This window comes from Pyrus communis, chromosome 14 (assembly GCF_963583255.1).
Source record: "Pyrus communis chromosome 14, drPyrComm1.1, whole genome shotgun sequence".
In the NCBI taxonomy this organism is placed as follows: domain Eukaryota; kingdom Viridiplantae; phylum Streptophyta; class Magnoliopsida; order Rosales; family Rosaceae; genus Pyrus; species Pyrus communis.
In genome coordinates this window covers 1,734,023-1,753,073 of record NC_084816.1, presented here as the reverse complement: position 1 = coordinate 1,753,073, position 19,051 = coordinate 1,734,023, and the positions used below count along the sequence as shown (strand labels likewise).

At 39.4% G+C, this 19,051-nt stretch overlaps 1 protein-coding gene across 2 annotated transcripts; it reads right to left on the bottom strand.

Annotated features, from left to right (window-relative positions):
• Positions 1 to 1,172: 1,172 nt before the first annotated feature.
• LOC137714988 (E3 ubiquitin-protein ligase UPL1-like) lies at positions 1,173 to 17,528 on the bottom strand. 2 transcript variants are annotated; one of them, XM_068454181.1, is made up of 17 exons: positions 17,220 to 17,528; positions 15,533 to 15,628; positions 15,245 to 15,451; positions 7,524 to 14,976; positions 7,054 to 7,415; positions 6,656 to 6,973; positions 6,073 to 6,274; positions 5,691 to 5,977; positions 4,991 to 5,262; positions 3,652 to 4,777; positions 3,412 to 3,558; positions 3,131 to 3,211; positions 2,694 to 2,919; positions 2,465 to 2,604; positions 1,962 to 2,068; positions 1,669 to 1,841; positions 1,173 to 1,553 (listed from the first exon to the last, which is right to left on the bottom strand). In XM_068454181.1, the coding sequence occupies exons 1-16, from the start codon at positions 17,250 to 17,252 to the stop codon at positions 1,739 to 1,741; spliced, it is 11,160 nt and encodes a 3,719-aa protein (XP_068310282.1). In that variant the 5' UTR covers positions 17,253 to 17,528; the 3' UTR covers positions 1,173 to 1,553; positions 1,669 to 1,738. The 2 variants fall into 2 exon arrangements, with proteins under 2 accessions (XP_068310282.1, XP_068310283.1); XM_068454182.1 differs by having other exon boundaries at positions 7,524 to 14,973.
• Positions 17,529 to 19,051: the final 1,523 nt, after the last annotated feature.

Here is a 19,051-nt window from a genome sequence, read left to right as displayed (position 1 = left end):
ATAATTAATTTTTTTATATTTTTTTTATACCAAAAAGAAATCAGTAATTAATATTTCAAAACACTCAAAAAGAAGAAGCAACAACTTCTCTACGTCATTCCTTTCACAATTCTTTTTCATTTCAAATTACTTTACTAATTTGCTCTTATCTAATTAAATTGTTATTTTTAAAAGTTGTAAGAGATTTTTTTATGAGCTAGTTGGGCTTTTGTTAAAATATGACAAAATTATTTTTCAAATAGCAATTTTCGCACTCCCCGATTATTCTTTTTGCTCTTCTAATTATTTTTTCTTCATTGGTTTTCATCTAATGAGAAATGTTACAAGACTCTCTTAAAGTGAAACTTTTCATGAACTATTTGACACTTTATGTTTTTTTTACAATATTTTATAATATTGACACGTAAATTAATGTTAAAATGTATGATGACAGAGAGTATAAAAAACCCCACTTTGGAAAAAATCTCTCATCATCTCTTTTATGATTTGATTTGTTCAATTCTAAGTCTAGAAAGAGAGGGGGTGTGGAAGTAGAGGAGAGAACGAGTTATTTTCTTGATGAAAAATACAAGTTCTTATGAAAAAGTATTTAGAAGTACTCTCCCAAAAGTACTAAAAAGCGATTTTATAATCCATAATCACTTTCTAGTTTTCTGTCAAACGTTACCTAAAACATTTTTGGTTACTTGAAACAACTATTCTCCACTCCAAACGCACTATTGAACGAGCCATTATTAAGATACGATGACATTGTGTTATCCTTCTTCTCTCAACCCTCCTTTACTCTCTATTTCAAATCAAATATCAATGGAAAATCAAGCATTTTAAGTAGATAACTTGAATTTCCTACAAAAATCAACGAAAATTACGGATAATATTGGCAAAAAGGCTTAAAACAGAGTGGATGGTGTAGTGAGTGAGACCGGTTAGGCCATGATATCGTCCCATTTGCATATTGCATTGTTGAAAAATGGTTACAAACCCGACTAATCATTAGAACAACTTTGAGGCAAGAGATGACATTGTTGCAGTATCCTAAACCAATCACGCATGCATTGCCAATAGCAAACGTCAAATGCAGATTGGCTTGGGATACTGCCACCGTCAAGTAAATTTCTCCCGCAAACGACGGGCTAGAGGGCATGTTCATTTGCACAAATAAAACTGAGCGCAAAATTGGAATCACCTTCTCGCCTTCAAATAAATTAAAATCCAAAAGAAACCATCTGGAATTACATATACATATTCCTAGGCTTATTACCAAACATTCAGGTCAAAGAAAGTGAAGAAAACTGACTAATCTAAATAGAGATCTAATATAAACACCAAAAAGAACAGATTTTCCATCCACATCCATCTGTACCGACTCCCAATTATCCGACACGTTAAGAATCCGCAAAAGAATTTCTACAATTTCAATCCATTGTGTCAACGAGGAGCTTACCGGCCTCCGGTAAGATAATGGTTTCGGAATTCTTTACAAAATCCATCATTCGATTTCTCCAAAAGTTGCTGTAATTCTGGAAGCTAAAATTCAGAACCGGTTCTTTCATCTGCGCGAAGAATGGGGGAGAATTAGAGTGAAAATCACAAATTAAATTGAGTTGATTTTGGAAAAGATTAGCAAAGGGATTCGAAACAAGGAAAGAAAAAGGATGTCGAACTGACATGTACATGCTAACTATACCACCGATGACTGGAACGCTGAGGAAACAATATCTGCTGAGATTCTTTTCTGTCAACCAAAGCCAAATCCTTCACTAGCTTCATGAATAGCAAGTAACAATCGTTCATGAAGCTGTTCTTTGGTGGTGTACTCGGGAAGGTCTAGCTGGTTAAAGCTGGAAAAGACATAGGAACACATTAGACACATCGAGCTTGACGAGAATGTGACGGGGACAAAGAAATGAACATTTTTTGTAAGGTAAGACGGAACCAAAGCAAATTATGTTTACACTAACCATGTATGAGCGGAGGGCAGCCTGTCAGGAGCTCCATAAGCCTTGTGAATCTGAAATTTCTGAGCACCAGATATACCTTGCAACGCCCTGAAACCTTCCAATGGAACCTGAAAATCGCAAACATTTAAATCATCAGCTACACAAGCCATTTCCAATCATTATACAATGGCAAATTTCAATGAGACAATATGCGCATTGTCAAAAACCATGTTCACAGGAAATGAAAATGATCTATGGAGTCTATAGACAACTGATATCAAGGTTAAATGCACAGGGTAAAAACAATGCAAGTCACCCTTTCAACGGAACTTGTGAAAAATGTTATGAACATTATAAAGGGCGGGGTTGGTTTGTTGGAAAAAGGGGATCGGCCAAGGGAAAAGGGGGGTCGTACATTATCAGAAAGTACAAAAGCCCATATAATATCCCTTTTAGTAGTGAACCAGCAGATATGGAGAAGTATATACACTATTTCATATTTCTTTTGTAGTACAAACAGTTACCTTTGATGTTCCAGTCACAAATTGCAGCAGTCTCGCCATGTCCTCCTTGTCGAAACTTTCAACCACGTCCCAGAACCATTTAACAACATCAGATGCTGATGTGTAGCCAGTGTACTCGGTGTTGGCCTTCAAATCAGCCACTGCAACGACAATGTTACCATTCAGATACCACAACAGAAGCAAAATATCATATCTATTAAATTATAAGCTCATTTAAAATGCAACTCACAATCAATCTCTGGAAGACCACTGATGAGTAGCTCAAGCTCCTTGTCATTGAAAATAGAGATAAGCTCTCTCGGGACCAATTCCTTAAACCCATCCATGAAGGAAGTAATTTGAGGACGGATAGCATTTGTCAAGATATGTTCAGCTACAAGGTCAACGTACTCGTGCTTCGTTTCTTCTGTAACCCGAATATTTCTTCCTCCAGGTTTCAGCTCATAATCAGTAACCTTTTCAAGAAGGAAGAAAGAAGGGACAACACAACAAACAAGTACAACATTAGTCAAACCCATGAGCTCAATTTAATGTTATAGCACTGAATGAAAATCTGATAGCATCTAAGGAAGACTATAATAACACTACGTGAAAAACCATAAGCTTTCAAAAAGAAAAAACAGAAATAAAAAGTTACATATAAATCAGAAGTTGACATTCAAACACCTGGTTTTTCTCATAAAGGATATGCTTTTCTTCATCCGCATCCATGCTAAACGTCAGGTCAGGAATGTCACTCACGTCATTCTGGACACGAGAGAAAAAAAATTAGAATTAAAAGAAACGTACACAATAAAGGAACTGAGAGTCTTAATCCACGCAGAAACAGAAGTTTAGAATACCACTACATCTTAGATCAGTTAACAAGATATGAACCTACAACGAAACCCATTCCAATCCAACCTTGGAACTCTTAAAAATCAGTGTGTGATCAAAAGCACACTAACCTCTAACATCCACTTTAAATTCTTGTAGTAATCAGGATCCACAGCCTCTATATCATGGTAAGTCACCTTTACACCAAGTATATGCTTGTAGAAGGATCGAGTGAAATAAACATCCAAAAGTTGCCCATCAAAAAGTGCCTTTGCAACCTGAATGAATTATCAGAGCAGCAAATGTTAAAGAGAAATTTAATACAGATTTATAAAGCCGGTTTCAAAAAGTCAATAGTCCAGAAGAATTACCACACGGCCCACAAATTTAAAATATGACAGATGTTCTGTCTGGTAGACAGAATTAGGGTTTGGCTGGAAAGTTGCATTGTTTCCTACAGTGGTGAAAAGCAATGCCCCCTTGTCAAATATGACCCTCGACAGTAATTGATACCACTCTCGTGTCAGACCTCCAGCATCAATACCCTCTTCCCCCTGGAATTGGACATTTAATCGTCCCTTCATGTCATGAGTAGGCCGCATGCGCAACTGATTATAAGAATCCTCCAAAACATAAGCCCGCCGAACACTTATTCTCAGAGGACCAGAGAGATGTTGCTCATGCTGTTGCCTAATTCTTGACCGGAAATGCGCTCTCTTGTTGTCAAAATCAATTAGCCTTGGTGCCTTCAGCATCATAGTAAGGGATTTCTCCAACAAACCTGGATTCTGTCTGATAAAAGCATTTAAAAGCCGGCGGTGCTTCTCAGCGAACTTTGTAAATGTAATAGCACCATCAAGCTTTCTCTGAGAATCCCCATAACTGTGGCACTTAGTAGTTGAAGGATCTGAGTTTCCAGAGGACTCTTTGACTTCTCTTGCAGTTATATTCGCCTGATCTTGCAGCATTGTAGAGTGGTTCTCTTGTAGCTTTTCACATAAAACAAAAAATGCCTCCATAAAAGGCAGGAGCCTCTGAGTTCCAGGGGGGAGAGGAGATGAAGAACCCTGTGCATGGTCTCCAACATTTACTATAGACATGGTTCGACAGAAAGAACTCTGACCCAGAGCTGTTTCAGTCGCACTTATACAGTTGCTTAATTCTTGCCACAGTGGCTCAAGTGCAACATTTAGCTTCCACATGATGGTATGCTCCTGCTCCGCATCATTCTCCAGTCCTGAATTCTCACTAGCCCTAGGTGAAGTGAGGGAGCAAAGTGCTTGTAATACACGTAAGATTGCTGACCCAGCCATTGATCCAGCACTTAAACCCAACATATGTGTGTTCCGGAGAGTGACAAGCTCCCCAACAGCTGAGGCACTCAAACCATGAGCTAGTTCTGACAGTGCTGAGACAAAAAGTTTTCGATGGGGCGCTGCAACTGAGGCCAACTTCTTCAAGACCTCACCAGCAAGCATATAAAGTTTATCTGAAAGCCTAATCAAGTAAATGGACTCAGATTAGACACTCATAAAAACATAGTTCATATATTGTAGGACAAACAAATGAGTGGCGGGTCTAATACGTTGGCAGAGGACATGCAAATAAAAAGGGAGCAACTACTCGTATAAAGTCACAACGGTTGATCTACAAAAATACTGCACAAACGTTCAAAGAATAAAATTGTAAGAATTAGAGAGCTAATAATACCCCTCACGACCAATAAGGCTGCAAAGATTCTGCAGATCAGATTCTGGCAGCTTCAAGAAAACATTATATGTATCCGTACTCCTCTTTCGATCTGAAGTTGATGATTCACCACTAACAGGCTTATCTCCCTGACCAGATTCTGATTCCAAAGGAGGACCCTTTTGACCATCTCCTGATGCTTCACCAACAGGCTTATCTGCCCCCTCAGATTGAGACTGGCCCTCTAATGTTGAAGCTGAAGTATACACAACAACCTGAAGCAGGCCCATGACCTGTAGCACCCAAAAAAAGAAACATGAGATGGTGTTGAACTATAAATTTTTTTAGAAGGAATCGGATCATGATGTAGGACATGATTTAGCAATAAAATAATCAAGATTATGACTCCACATGTACAACAAGAGATATGGCATGCAGTACGCAGTTCTCTACCATATACTTAGTTATTTTCTAAATTTTTAAGAAGAGAAAAAGTTATGGAGCAGGTACTAGGTTTTGTCCAGAATGGTTGACAAGTCGGACATTACAAACAATTGAATTACTCCAATCTTAAAATTCAGATAAGGTCTCATGCATCATTGAAGATATGTGGATATCTAACAACTAACAAGGGACTTTACACTTTTAATTAAATATACAAATAGAAAATAATCTCTGCTCGAGGTCATTTTAAACTGGTTAACCATAGAGTAGGTTGTACCTGCTCAAGATGAGCAGTGCTGTGTACAAAATGAGGTCGGTTCAGGAGCTTCAGGAACAATATCAGGGGAATGTCAGCATCCTGGGTGTTTCCAGAAGTTTTTGAAGATCCTGCTTCTCCAATTTTCTCCTTGCCTTTGTCCTTCTTGGTTTCCACATGCATGGGGCTTAATGACTCAGGAACACCAGAGAAATCAAAGAAGAATAACATATTTGCCACAGCAGAATGATTTGTGGCCAAATAAGTCAAGATCTCAAGAATTCGACGCAGCACCAAGGGAGGAAGACCTATTGAAAATGAAGAAAAAGCAAACAAATTGTTAGTTCATAAATCGAAGAAACAAATATACTGCAGATAACTGTTGGCATGTCAGATGACTTACCATCTAACAACTGTGATCGACCATAAACAACATTTGAATTGCAACCGTAAAGCCTTTGGGAATTAATAGCTGCTAATCCACCGATTAAGCCCTCAGCCTTGGGTTTGATCATATCGAGCAAAAGACGAACTAAGATTGCTCGTGTAACACTGTGGGTACATAAGTTCAACAAGAGCCTCTGCAAGAGTCCTTTACCAAGGGGCTAACCACACCCAAAAAAAAAAAAAAAAAAGCTTCATGTTAGCAGAAGATAGTCATTTAATGAATGATTGTATGAGACTCTATGTAGTACATGCATGTATACATGTGATTTTCAAATAATGTGTTATATTTGAAGTCTTTCAAAGCAAAAATTGAGAAAATATATCCCACTCACTTTTCTACTCTTCAACAAACCGAAATTTTTTCATGTGAGGTCCTTTACAGAATATTATTCCCATCAACAAAAGCTTCACACTTGAATAGTAAACATAAATTCTTTTAAAGAAAATCTAAAATTCATATTTCAACTAATATATAAACATAAAACTTTCATAACCAGTTATAAGCATTCCAATTACCCATAATTGGAATATGGATTTACCTGCGCCAATCGTAATAGCCTAATTAAGGCTTTCAATGCATCAGCATCCAGGAGCGGCTCTCCTTCAATTTCCTTAACCCTTAAGCTGTCTGCAAGAGCAGAAACTGCCCTCCGGCCAATAGGGACTCCAACACCTCTGTCCATCACCGTCTGCCGGTCAAAACCCAATCCATTTCTCCGGTTATTTAGCCTGTGGCTCGTCCCAAAAAGGCTGCGAGCCTGATAATGACTCATTGCTTGGTCTCTTAGCATTTGGGCTTCAGCGAGCAATGGAGAAGGCAATCCAGACAGAACTGCTTCTGAAGAAGTTAGAAGCACCTGGACCGAGAAAAATTACATATGTAAGACAAATAATCATTACAACCAAGGTCATGAAAGATGCAGTTCCAGATGAAAACCTCTTCACGTAAATCAGCTGGAAAAGTAGCAATTATTGAAGCGTTGTCCATGTCAACCGGTTGTCCCTCAGCCTGCTGTGCAACCCGTTGTGCTCTTTGTTGATCCAAAACTTCTGCTTGGATATCTGGAGGAAGGGCTGCTAAAAACTCAGGATCAATGTCATCTGCAGAAGGTGACACATAAGATGGAGGTTGAACGGGCTGAACTTGCTGTGAAGCAAGAACTTCGGCCCTCAAATCTTCAGGTAGAGCTTCCAAGAAGGTTGGATCAATTGCGTTAGCACCATTAGCCTCATTATTCAAATCTTGTTCAGCCAGATTAGCTTCTTGAGCAACAGTTGTGTTTTCCCTTGATGGTTCATCTGTACGATTTTCAAAAGCAGGCACGGGATGGCCAATTTCATTTATTTCACCAATGTAATTCATATCAACATCAATATTTGTTGGCACCAAAAAAGTATGAGAATCACCTGGAGTAGGCACATTACCAACCTGCCCCTCTGTTCTTGAGGATCTATCACAACCCACAGCCTCCACTGTAACATCATGGGCATTAGGAGGCACAGCAGAAAACCCTTCACATTGTAAACCAGCACTTATTTCTGCAGACGAGTTGACAGAACCTGGCATTGACCCTACTTGCTCACCAGCAGCACCATTCCCATCACCAATGTCCATGCTATCGCTTGGTGTACTGCTGGTTGAAGGTGGCATAATTGACATTGGTTCAGGTACCTGTAAGAACTCCCCTGCACCTTCAACTACAGATTCTGGATTGACTTGTTCTTGACAGGGAGCAGCGTCAGAAATTGAGTTAACTTGATGTGTTGTTTCATCAACCCCAACTTGATGCTGATCTTCATTTCTTTCATGGCTGTCATCACGCTCCACTGCTACTTGACTATCACTTAAAGGAGGGAGATCTGGCTGTTTCTCCTGCACTCCTGAGTTCTGGGACTGTCGTTCAGCAGGGATATCAGCTGGAGCAAGACTGCGTAACTGTGATATAAACTGTTCCTCCACTGCTTGTGCAATAGCAGCGGCTTGAGGACCTGCTTGAGGCTGGCCATCATCGGTCCATCGACCATCACCTGGCCCTCTTCGCCCCGATAACTGCAATGAATCCATACCTACGGAATAATCAGTCAACGGTGGGGGTGCTGCACCACCCAAGCGGTCACCAAAAATATTGCCTGGTACATGATCAAAAGGTAGAACAGGAGCATCAAACATGTAGAAATGAGCTACATCAAAGCTCCCTGATGACAGGGCTTCTAAATCCCTGGATGAATTTCCACCTGCTGACCACATTGAGACCAAATCCCCAGACTGGGATGGTCTTAAAAGGAGAGGATGTTGAAATCCATTTGTTTCTGTAACAGATCGCTCAAAGGAAGACCTACTTGTCTGACGCCGGCGGTCAAAACCCAACGGCCTTCTTAGACCAAACAAGTCATCCACATTAACACCTTCAAAAGGTTCAGCAGCAACATCAATGAGACCACTTGCAGCTCCCGGTTGTCCAAGTACCTGCAAATGGTCAAGCCCATCAAGGGCTTCCCTCCATCTCACTTCTATGACACGATTCTCATGAAAATCGTCATCATCTTCATCAATCATTTCATCATTGTAATCATCACCCAAGCCGGTACCATCATGGTCTTCCACATCAGTATCAGCGAGAGACATCATGCCACCACCGTCCTCTGCTATATCCTCATCCTCATCCTCTCCCTCGTCATCATCCTCATCATCCTCGCCATCATCACCCATGTCATTTTCTAAATCAGCCATGTCATCATCTGCCCTATTCTCAACACGAAAAGTCATCTCAATTTGATCAGTGTTGTGCAGTACATTACCTTCATCCATCCCCTCACGCATGAAATCCATCCCAAGCTCCATAGGTGGATTAGAAGCTAGCGGTCCTTCAACTTCTATCCTCATATCTTGTTCCACCAACTGGTTTGGATTTCCATCAGGATTAGCTTCACTTTGAGAAGTTCCTTGATCCCCTTGAACAACCTGTACGATATCTCCCACACCCTGCTCACTGCTTACATTCTGATTATCCCCCACAGTTGTATCAGCTGATGGGGCAGTTACCTGATCATCAGATCTTCCATTCAACCCTGTGGATTTTTTCTTGCTGGTCTCATCAGATTTAAAGTATTGCTCACTAGCATTAGCAGCTCTTGTTAGGCTTTCTAACACCTTGAGTATCAAATTCACAGTTTTGGGAGCATCAGGATGGTCTAAGTCAATCACCCGAAGGATACCAGTCAGACACTGAATCATTCCCCCATCTATCATGCTTTTTGCTATGTCTGGTGAAAATCCAGAACCAGGTAAGTTGCTGGATGATGAATTTTTTGACAGAATTGAATACACCAAATCAACAAACGCATAAACCCTTTTATCAGGTAATAAGGTGGAAGTAATATCCAAGTTCGAAACCAAGGATAAAGCCTTTACAAGTTCAATAATTACTCGTCTGCGCCCTTCACTGGAACGACCACACAGAACTACCAGGAACCAAGAAGCTTTTTCGGACAACTTGTCTCTCCATTCATCGGGTCCAGCAGATTTATCAATGGTGAGTGGAAGCAATCGATGAATTACATGGTGCAGTATACCACCATGTCCAAGACCATCTGGTTGATTAGATCCCCGCAATTGAGTCATTTCTAAATCCCGTTTAAGTATAACCCCAACTGCATGTACATACATAAGAAGAATATCACTCAGTAATTTGAGAACAAAGGTAACTTTAGCCAACCCTGCAGATCTTTCAGATTCAGACTCCACTTTCCTTATCTCTTCAACCTTTGATTTACCCTTCACCTTCATAGTGGGCTCATCTACCTCCATTGCGGATGGGTTATTCGCAGAGTCTTCCTGGCTATTTGGGAAATGGTATTTGAAGACTATTTCAAGAAGCTGATCTACCACTTGAGTGAGATTGGGAGGGATCTTCTTGTGACTTTTTGAGCATTTACCAGATCCATCGTGTATCTTATTTTCAGAAATGCGCACACACTCATTGGAAGATAATCCAGCCTCATCACCTGCTGCTTTAGATTTTTCCTTTTCCTTCTCTTTTTCCTTCAATAACAGAACAAAGGTCCTACCTCCTGATGTCTCCAACTGGCAAACTGCAGAAGCAGCTTTCATAAAAACCACTGGATCTCTGGAGATTACAGGTGCCATTGATGTCAAGAATGTTCGTGCAGAAGTGCGCCCACCGTGCCTGTTTCCACTCAGGGCTTGGCGAATCTCCAATTCCATTGCTGTTTGCAGTGTTTGTGGATCTTCAAGGAGATGGCGAACGATAGCAGATGCAATAGTATCATATCCAGGGAAAAAACAACTTCTTGGAAGGCCAAATAGAGCTGCCAGGCCTCCATTTTCAAGGAATTCTAATGCTAGAGCATGAGTTTTTGTCAAGCGAGCACATAATTGTAAAACAGCCTGCATGATCATTGCTGGGACATGCTGCTTTATCAAATCACAAGCAACTGCTAGCACCTTATGACTCTCTTCCATAGTCAAATAACCAGTAGATTTCCCCAATATTTTCTCAAATGCCGTGGCAGAATCTCTTTCATGGGCATCCATAGGCTGTTTTTTCTCTGTATCTGATGCAGGGATTGACGCAAGCTCTCCAGATAATTCAGGTAAAGGCCCCGTTTGAGTATCTTCAACCTTTTCAGAAATTCTGGACCTTGATTGCAACATGTTATCCAAAATAAGCAGAAGAGCACTGATACATTTTGGGACAAGAAACTCATTGCCTGACTCATCTTTGCCCTTAAAGTTCATCAAGATATCTGTTGCAGTAGACACAATACCATACCTTGCAGCGATTTCCCTTGTGCTTCCATCCTCGGAAAGAAGTAATGCAATAACATGTGAAACCATACTCAATGCACTGGTATCATTAGAAAAATCCAATGGACAATTCTTTAGCTGTTGAGTAAGATAAGATACAACTCTTGGACGGTCTTCACCTTTGTTCCGGTTGCTAAGCGTCACAAGCAAATCTGTCAATGGGAATGCCATGGTATCATTACTTTGAAGCAATTTGACCGTCGCTGCAAGGACATCATCAACAGGAGGAGCTTTCACACAACCCTCTTCTGCCAGCACATCAACAGACTTTTCAACACTATCAGCTTTGGATGCATCTGATGAATTTCCTAGTGAAAGAGCAAGTGCCCGAGCCAGTTCATCATCATCCTGCACAGGATCCTCAGGATGACTAAAGAGCCACTCCATGGCCATTTCAACGCTATTTGTTTCCACCCGCCTAAGAGCTTCCTCTGCTCTAGCTCTTGGAAAACCCATCTCAACAATGGTGGTAATAGTATTTTCATCAAGTGGTGGGGGTATCAATCGCTGGTTTGTATTTCCAGCAATGCCACTGCGATTCTGCTTCACATCTCCAACACCAGAATATACATGCATGACAAGCGAGACAATAGAAGCAATGAAACTTGGACTACAATTTGGAAACAAAGGGTGGTTCCAGACTGGAAGTATCACATCAAGAACTTGAGATTGCAACATACGAACAAAAACTTCTGGGTCCCTTGGCACAGGGAAAAGCCCGATTGACAAACCAACTGCAACTGGCTGAACAAGCAACTGCGCCTGAGATGCAGAGGTTGTGGATAAGAGTAAAGAAGAATTAACAAAATACTCGAGCAGACGGCAATAGCTCTGTAAAGTATCAAGCAGCCATGAACCGTGGGACAGTTTACTTCCTTCACCTGTCTTTTCAGGATCAATACCTGATGCTGACACAGAGTATGGTAGTGTCCACAACAACTGACTAGTAGCTTCAAATGTTGTAAGCAGCTCCTTAAAAGTACCATGCACATAGAAATTATTTACTGTTGCAGTATAACAAGTTCGCCGCCTGCTGTCGAATGTAAGTGATACCATATCATCGACAACTTTGCCAAGATATCGACACTTGACTGACAGTGAAGTATCAAGCCCAGCTGATGTAGAATGCCCAGAGAAACTAAGAGACTCGAGAAATATTTTAGCTAGGGCAGTTCCAAGAGTCTTGGAAACCAAACTCAATGACCCAGAGTCACCTCTACGCCGATTTGGTGATGTGAATCCCTTGACAAGAGCTGTGAAGAAGGAACGCAGTGTTGAAGCCAGCTTGTTGAGGATTTCTATCACAAGAACATCAGGACTTTTCTTTTTCAAATCCTGGGAAGTAGATGTCTCCGATATTGTTGATGAAGATTCAGAATCAACATTTAAAGCCTCCAAATGCCGGCTTGTCCTTCCACCCCTTATGCGTGTAAACCCATGACGACTACGACGGTGCAAACCTTCACCAGAGCGAACAACTGAAAGAAACTCGCGTTCTCCACCCCACAAGGGCTGATTCCTGATAGAAACTGGGTTCATATATCTCACCATTGGTATATTAGCATCATCATCACTCTCCCTTCCAGACACATTAGTCAGACCTGCCTCAGCACTCTCTGGTTCTTGTTCAGCATTGATCTTCTCATCTAACTTGACATCATTGCACAGAGAGATTTGCCAAATTATTTCCCTATATGTGCTCCCGAGATCTTTCAATACATCTGCATCTGCTGCACCCAGTTCAGACACAACAGTAGTGGTCCCTTTCATCAGAACATTAGACAGAGATAGAATAGCTTCAAGACTGGAAAGATGTCTCAAAACTTGAGTTTGCTTCGCAGATTCCACCAAAGCAAGTTGAGTCCCTCCAACTGAAACTAAGAGTTCATTTGTTGATTTCATATGCTCTCTCAAGAATGAACAAACTGCCCGAGCCAAAGAAGCAGAATGTTGTGGTGAGAAGTTCTTAAATGCAACAGAAATACTCTGGCCAACTGAAACAGAAAGAGGCATCAAGGGCAAGGTAAATAACTGCAGGACAGCTTCAACCCCCTTCTTCTCCACAAATATACGACATGTGTCAACATTCTGAAGTATTGTTTCAAGAAGACGTGCAGCATTGCTCACACAATCAGGAAGAAATAATTCAACATTCCCCACTGACGAATCAGAAGGTGGTTCCACAATCTGCTCTGAACTCTCCATTTTGGATGATTCCCCGTTATCAGACAGGACCAAATTCCTCTCTTCTCCATCTGTTTCCATGGGAACAGGAGTAGAAGAGCCCAAAGGATCAATTGACATGTAAGGAGCATCAACCCCATGTCCAATTTTTGAAATGGCATTTAAGATCTCAATCAGCATATCCACTCCAGGCCCACGCAATGAGGAAGCATGGCGCATTAATTCATCCAATCCACTAGATAACGAGCCTGGTGTGTCACTGGTCAGGGCACGCAGATAAGTTCTCGAAGTAAATATCTTCACAAAACACCTCAAAGCATTGCGATCTTTCATGGCCTGAAGACCAGTAGTATTTAAACATAGGGCATCCAGACATTGTGGTATGCATGTAATGGCTTCCGCAGAGCAAAGAACACCATCCATTATAGCATCCAAGAAGGCAGAAGGAAGGCCTGCTGCATCTAAGACTGGAAAACAGGTAGGATCTTTGTGTATTAAATCACTCATGACAGTTGCCGCCAGTGAGAATACCCCGCCACCAAAATCCTTTGCCCTTTTAAATATAATGCATAAGCATTGCGGCAATAGACTCTCCTCTGAGCCATAAACACGGGCAGTATTTCCAGGGGCATAAGTCCCCAGGGATATAGCACGCAATAAAGCTTTCATAAGCAGTCGTCTGTGATATGAAACCAGTGGTTCTGAATACAAAGGCTGCATGTTGTCTAACTCTGTGGAAGTTCCTGCAACTACTTGTGCACTACTCCCAATGATATCAGAATCATCATCTTGATGCTTTGAGCCATTTTCTACATGAGACACTTCCACCTGTAGGCGAGAGATTGTATCGTCTAAACCACCCAAATCCCGAAACAATGCAGCAGCAGGATTACTGTAATCCATAAAAGCTTCTAAAATGTGCACAGATGTGCTGACCAAATGAAGGTGTTGTGGGTTTGTATCTTTAAGCAAAGGCAGAAGGGTGGGGATAAAACCAGCTTCACGCATGGCTGAACAACCTGATGATGATGACACCAAAACTGTGACAAGAGATAATAGAGCCTCAGCAAAAACAACAGACCACTTTGATGTATCTTTGGTGACAAAATCAATGGCCTTCTGCATGAGACTGGATAGGATTCCACGATGACCACCAGATGTGACAGCAGTCAAAACAGTAGGCTGCCGGGATCGATCTTGACAAAGAGCAACCAGTGAAAGAAGACACAGAATTCGAATTTTCTCAGGAACCACATCCTCAAAGCTCAACAATGACACTAATTCATTGATAAACTCAGGTTCAGTGTTGAAGAAAGAAACAAGATCATCTGCATCACTATTTGCTTGAACAAGAACGATGAAGGCATATAAGCGGATGCATGCATACTGCTGCCGAGTAGCTACAGAACCAAAAGCCCTTGCAAACCGCAATCTTGTCAATAAAGAAAATCTTAAGCTTGAGGGTACTTTGTACTCAGCAATTAACTTACGCAAAAGCTCAAGATCTGTTTCTGGATGAGTATTGATGTTAGGTAAGTGAATGATTTGTAATCCTTGGTTAGCAGGGATGTCACCTGTTGAATCATTGGATGCATAGAACTCAAAATGAAGGGTGGAACCTAACTCATAGGCAACAGGGTCACAACCACTCTGTACTGCACAAGCAATTAATCCAAGACCCTCTTCTTTTCCCCCCCAACCTTGTGCAAGAGCGAATAACTTTGAATTTAGTGCAGCATCTCTAATGGAATACTTTCCGACTGTTTTCTTTACAAAAGCAGCCAAAGTCTGCAGGCAACCCTCAACCACATCCGCATCAGTGCAAGCAAGCAGAGATGAAAGATGCTGCTGCAATAACATATGAAACAAAGAAATAAAATTAATGAATGCGAGAAGGAGGAATTGAAAACAAATGAAATTGACTCATGCATATAATAAAGAATAACACAATGAAATGCACAATAATCAGAGTTGTTAATCATCACAAATTCACAACCCAGCTAAAATAAGCCTTCATCTCATATACAATACCCCAAAAAGCAATAATGGTATAATTATATATCTAGGTGGAATAATTACGCACCAATGACGGAGAGGTGAATGATGGAAATTTTACCTCATAAGAACTGTAGAAATGCTTATTTGTGCAGTTCTCCAAAATTATCCTTATTACACGGAGAACTTGAAGAACAGCTTCTCTCGGAAAAGGAGGATCACTTTCTAGAAAATTATCATCAAGCTGCAAATCCTTCCTGGATTTTACGTGCTTCTCAAAAAATGAATCAAAATGGTTGAAAAGATCAACCCAATGATGGAAATCTCCCTGCACCAGAAATAAAAGCATATAAATCATATTGCATGTAAATAACTGTATCAATGCAACAGTTAAAGTTTATAAAATCACCTTATCAAACTCCCAGATGAAACCTTTCAGAGGTTCCTCTATAATCTCAAAGGGAACAGCAGTAACACTATTGATGAAGGATCTAATTTTTGGAGGCTGAAACAAAACAAGACCAAACAAAAAGTACAAATAATTGTTAGCACTTTACAGACTCGCCAAATTGCTTTTATATAAAATTAGTACCCAACTATAGCAGAGACATAACAAATACACCAGAAAGAGATGAATCATTTGTAAACAATAAGGTCTTCAGGTGCAATGAGGAAGGGATGTACAATGCGTGCAAACAATGAGAAGGGCACATACATCGTAGTGCAAATAATGAGAAGGGCACATATAACGTAGTGCAAACAAGATCACATCCTAGAGAAATTTGTTTTAACCCACATTACCCCCCATGACTTTGTTATAAATCTCCGTACTACTTGCAGGAAATAAGCAACACTGAAACTAATGTAAAAAAAACTAGGGCACTGGAAAAGGTTTGTTGTTAATAGTGCCACACTTGTGTGGTACCTTTAAAGAATGGATAAAAGTGGCTTGGATTGACCTTAATGAACCTCAACATAATATGGTTAAGTTCACTGAATATAGTTTATTTACTGAAAATGTTAAGAGCGCCATCTTCAAAGAGATGCTTACAAGGAATTAAGATCATTCACGCACTCACAATTTCATCTCACACTTTTAGCTAAATGCAGTATCTGTTAGAGCAAAATTTTATTGTGTGATGTGAATGTACTAGATTTATAACTTCAAAACAATTCATGAATCTAAGTCTCACATATTTCAATGCATAGCAAAAGTCTCACAGAAAACAACGAACTCCTAACTTCACACATATTTTAATTTAATGCATAGCGAAAATCTTAAAGAAAATGATTAGCTCCTAACTTCACCTTGCGGTAACAATTATCCAGTTTCCACATATTTTCTACACACCATTAAAGCATAAATGTCAAAACCAATCAATCTTATTCCATTTAGATATTGCCTTCGTATAAAAAGATTAAAACTTCTTTTTCGCAATAACAATCTGTCATGTATGTATGACATGTGCTCCATGAACGTTAACACACTGAGAGAGACTGACGGACCGACCAAACACCACCCCCCCCCCCCCCCAACAATTCAATATTAGCAACTTCAACAAAAACAAATAAAATTCAGATGGATATTCGATGCAGAAGATCACTAAAACAATAATCAAACTAATATAGTCAACTGGATTGGTCATGAATAATCATCTCTAAAATCTTCCCAGTATTGATTGCAATTGTCATGCAAGAATAGAAATCTCACTTAATAGGCTGAATATTTCTACATTCTCGTACTCCGAATTGTGTATACAATTCAATAAGAAGAGCAAAAAATTCAAACTTTCTTATCTTGTATCAATCCCTAGTTAAACAGCCAACGAAAACAAAAAATTGATAGACACCCAATACCAACCAAATAAGCAATTGCAACAAAAGCGCCACTCACTGAGAATTGAGAAAACATCATAATTTAAACAACCAAGAGAAATAAATCAAAAGAAAAGGGGAAAAAGAACATAACCCAAAACCATCAACTTCTCGAAATCAAAATATAGCGAAAACCCAGTACTTTATTCTTGTACACATACAAATCATGCGCATATATGCATAAAACAATCAAATCGATTCCATAGGTGAAATATACTGACCACTTCAACCGCCCTCCTTCTTTTTAACTTCATATTGGAACTGAAAGCATTGCACAATTGAGAAACTCTTTGAAATGGAACCCGATCAATCCCTGAAAACCAAGAATTGATCGAAGAGCAGAGGCTGAATTGGGGAAATTAAAATTCTGCGGCAACTAAACTTGGAGTGAGCAAGGTTTTGTATGGGCGGTTTGACGATGATCGGATCGTCGAGCTTCGAATTTTAGAGAGTAATCAGAGGGAATTTGAGCTTTTTAGCGATCAAAATTAGGGTTTTGATGGGATCGCACAGAGAGAGAAGGGGAATAAGAGAATTGGAGAAGAAATAGATTATTCAGAAAGAAGCTAAAAGGGTGGTATATATAGAGGGGGCAGGAAATTACAGAAAAATTTGGTAAATATAAAAGCCAAAAGGAGATAAAAATAAAATACTTTTTTGTATAATAAAATAAAAGGAGAAAATTAAAAATTAAATATACTATATCTCGCTCCCCATTTACAATATCAAGTTACGTCAGCTGATTATAGAATATCATTAATACGGGACATCAATGTGACAATGTACTTGTGTCATGAAAACTCTCCTCCTATTACGAGTAAGATAATTTGAATTGGATATAACAAAGCAACACAATAATGTAGATAACTTATTAAATACATGCCTCTATTATGAAAGTTCATCTTTTATGAGTAAGATAATTTGAGTTGAATGCAACAAAACACTACAATACTATAGATAATTGGCCTAACGCACCTCTTTATGATGAAATCCACACACGACTAAGATAATTTGAATTAGACGCGACAAATAGGCACGATATCATAGATAACTGACCAAATGCATATTTGTATTATGAAAGTTTTTCCATTATGAATAAGATAATTTGAATTAAATGTTACAGAGCGGCACAGTACTCTAGATAAATAGCCTAATGTCTCTATTATTTAACTTGCTCGATATTTTTTATTGTTGGAAACTTGTTCCATGTTCAAAAAGTATAATTGTGATTTTGTTCGGCTTGTTAGGTAACTTACTTATTATCAACCGAACAAATAAATTATAAACAGTTGAATTATGGAAATATAATACAAAGTGGACCTTATAACATTTTGCCTTCAATCCTAAGCATATAACCATATGGTGTCAATCAAGTTTTGCATTGGTGAAAATAGGCTATCATACGTCCTATATACCGGGAAGAAAAGAAAAGTTGTGTTTCCTTGGTAAATCGGAGGTTGGTGTGTAGTAGAGTGACTAGTATTGTGTAGGTGCATGTTTTGATTTAATGTTCATAACGCGTTGCAGTACATTATATGTTATTACATAAATAAAAAGATTTTTTTTTATCCTTAAATGTCGATTTACTTGTACAATAACATATATTGATGTGCCTGTATTTCAGACACACTTAAAGATCTCTTATCTTTTTGGGGCTTTCTTAATACCGAAGGAAAAGAGCTTTGGACTTTGGAGGTCGACAACTTTATTCCAAGAGCAACCAAAACATTGAAAACAAATATGCTTTTTTTTTTTTTTTCTTTTTCATTTTTTGTTATCAGAAAATATGCTCTCTTTTTTTTTTTCATTTCGGTGAAAGAAAAATAAGTAAACTTGGAAACATGGACAAAATTTGGCCTTGATAAGTGGTGACATTTGGAGGGTTATCGTGTGGGGCTTTGTTGAATGATGACCAATTACAGACAGAAGGGGATGAATTTGAGTACATGTATAGATGAGATATAGTAAAGAGATTATCTCAAAAGTAAAAATTTTCATGAACTCTTTGTCGTCTCATTTTTTTTTCACAATATTTTATAATGTTAGCTTGAAA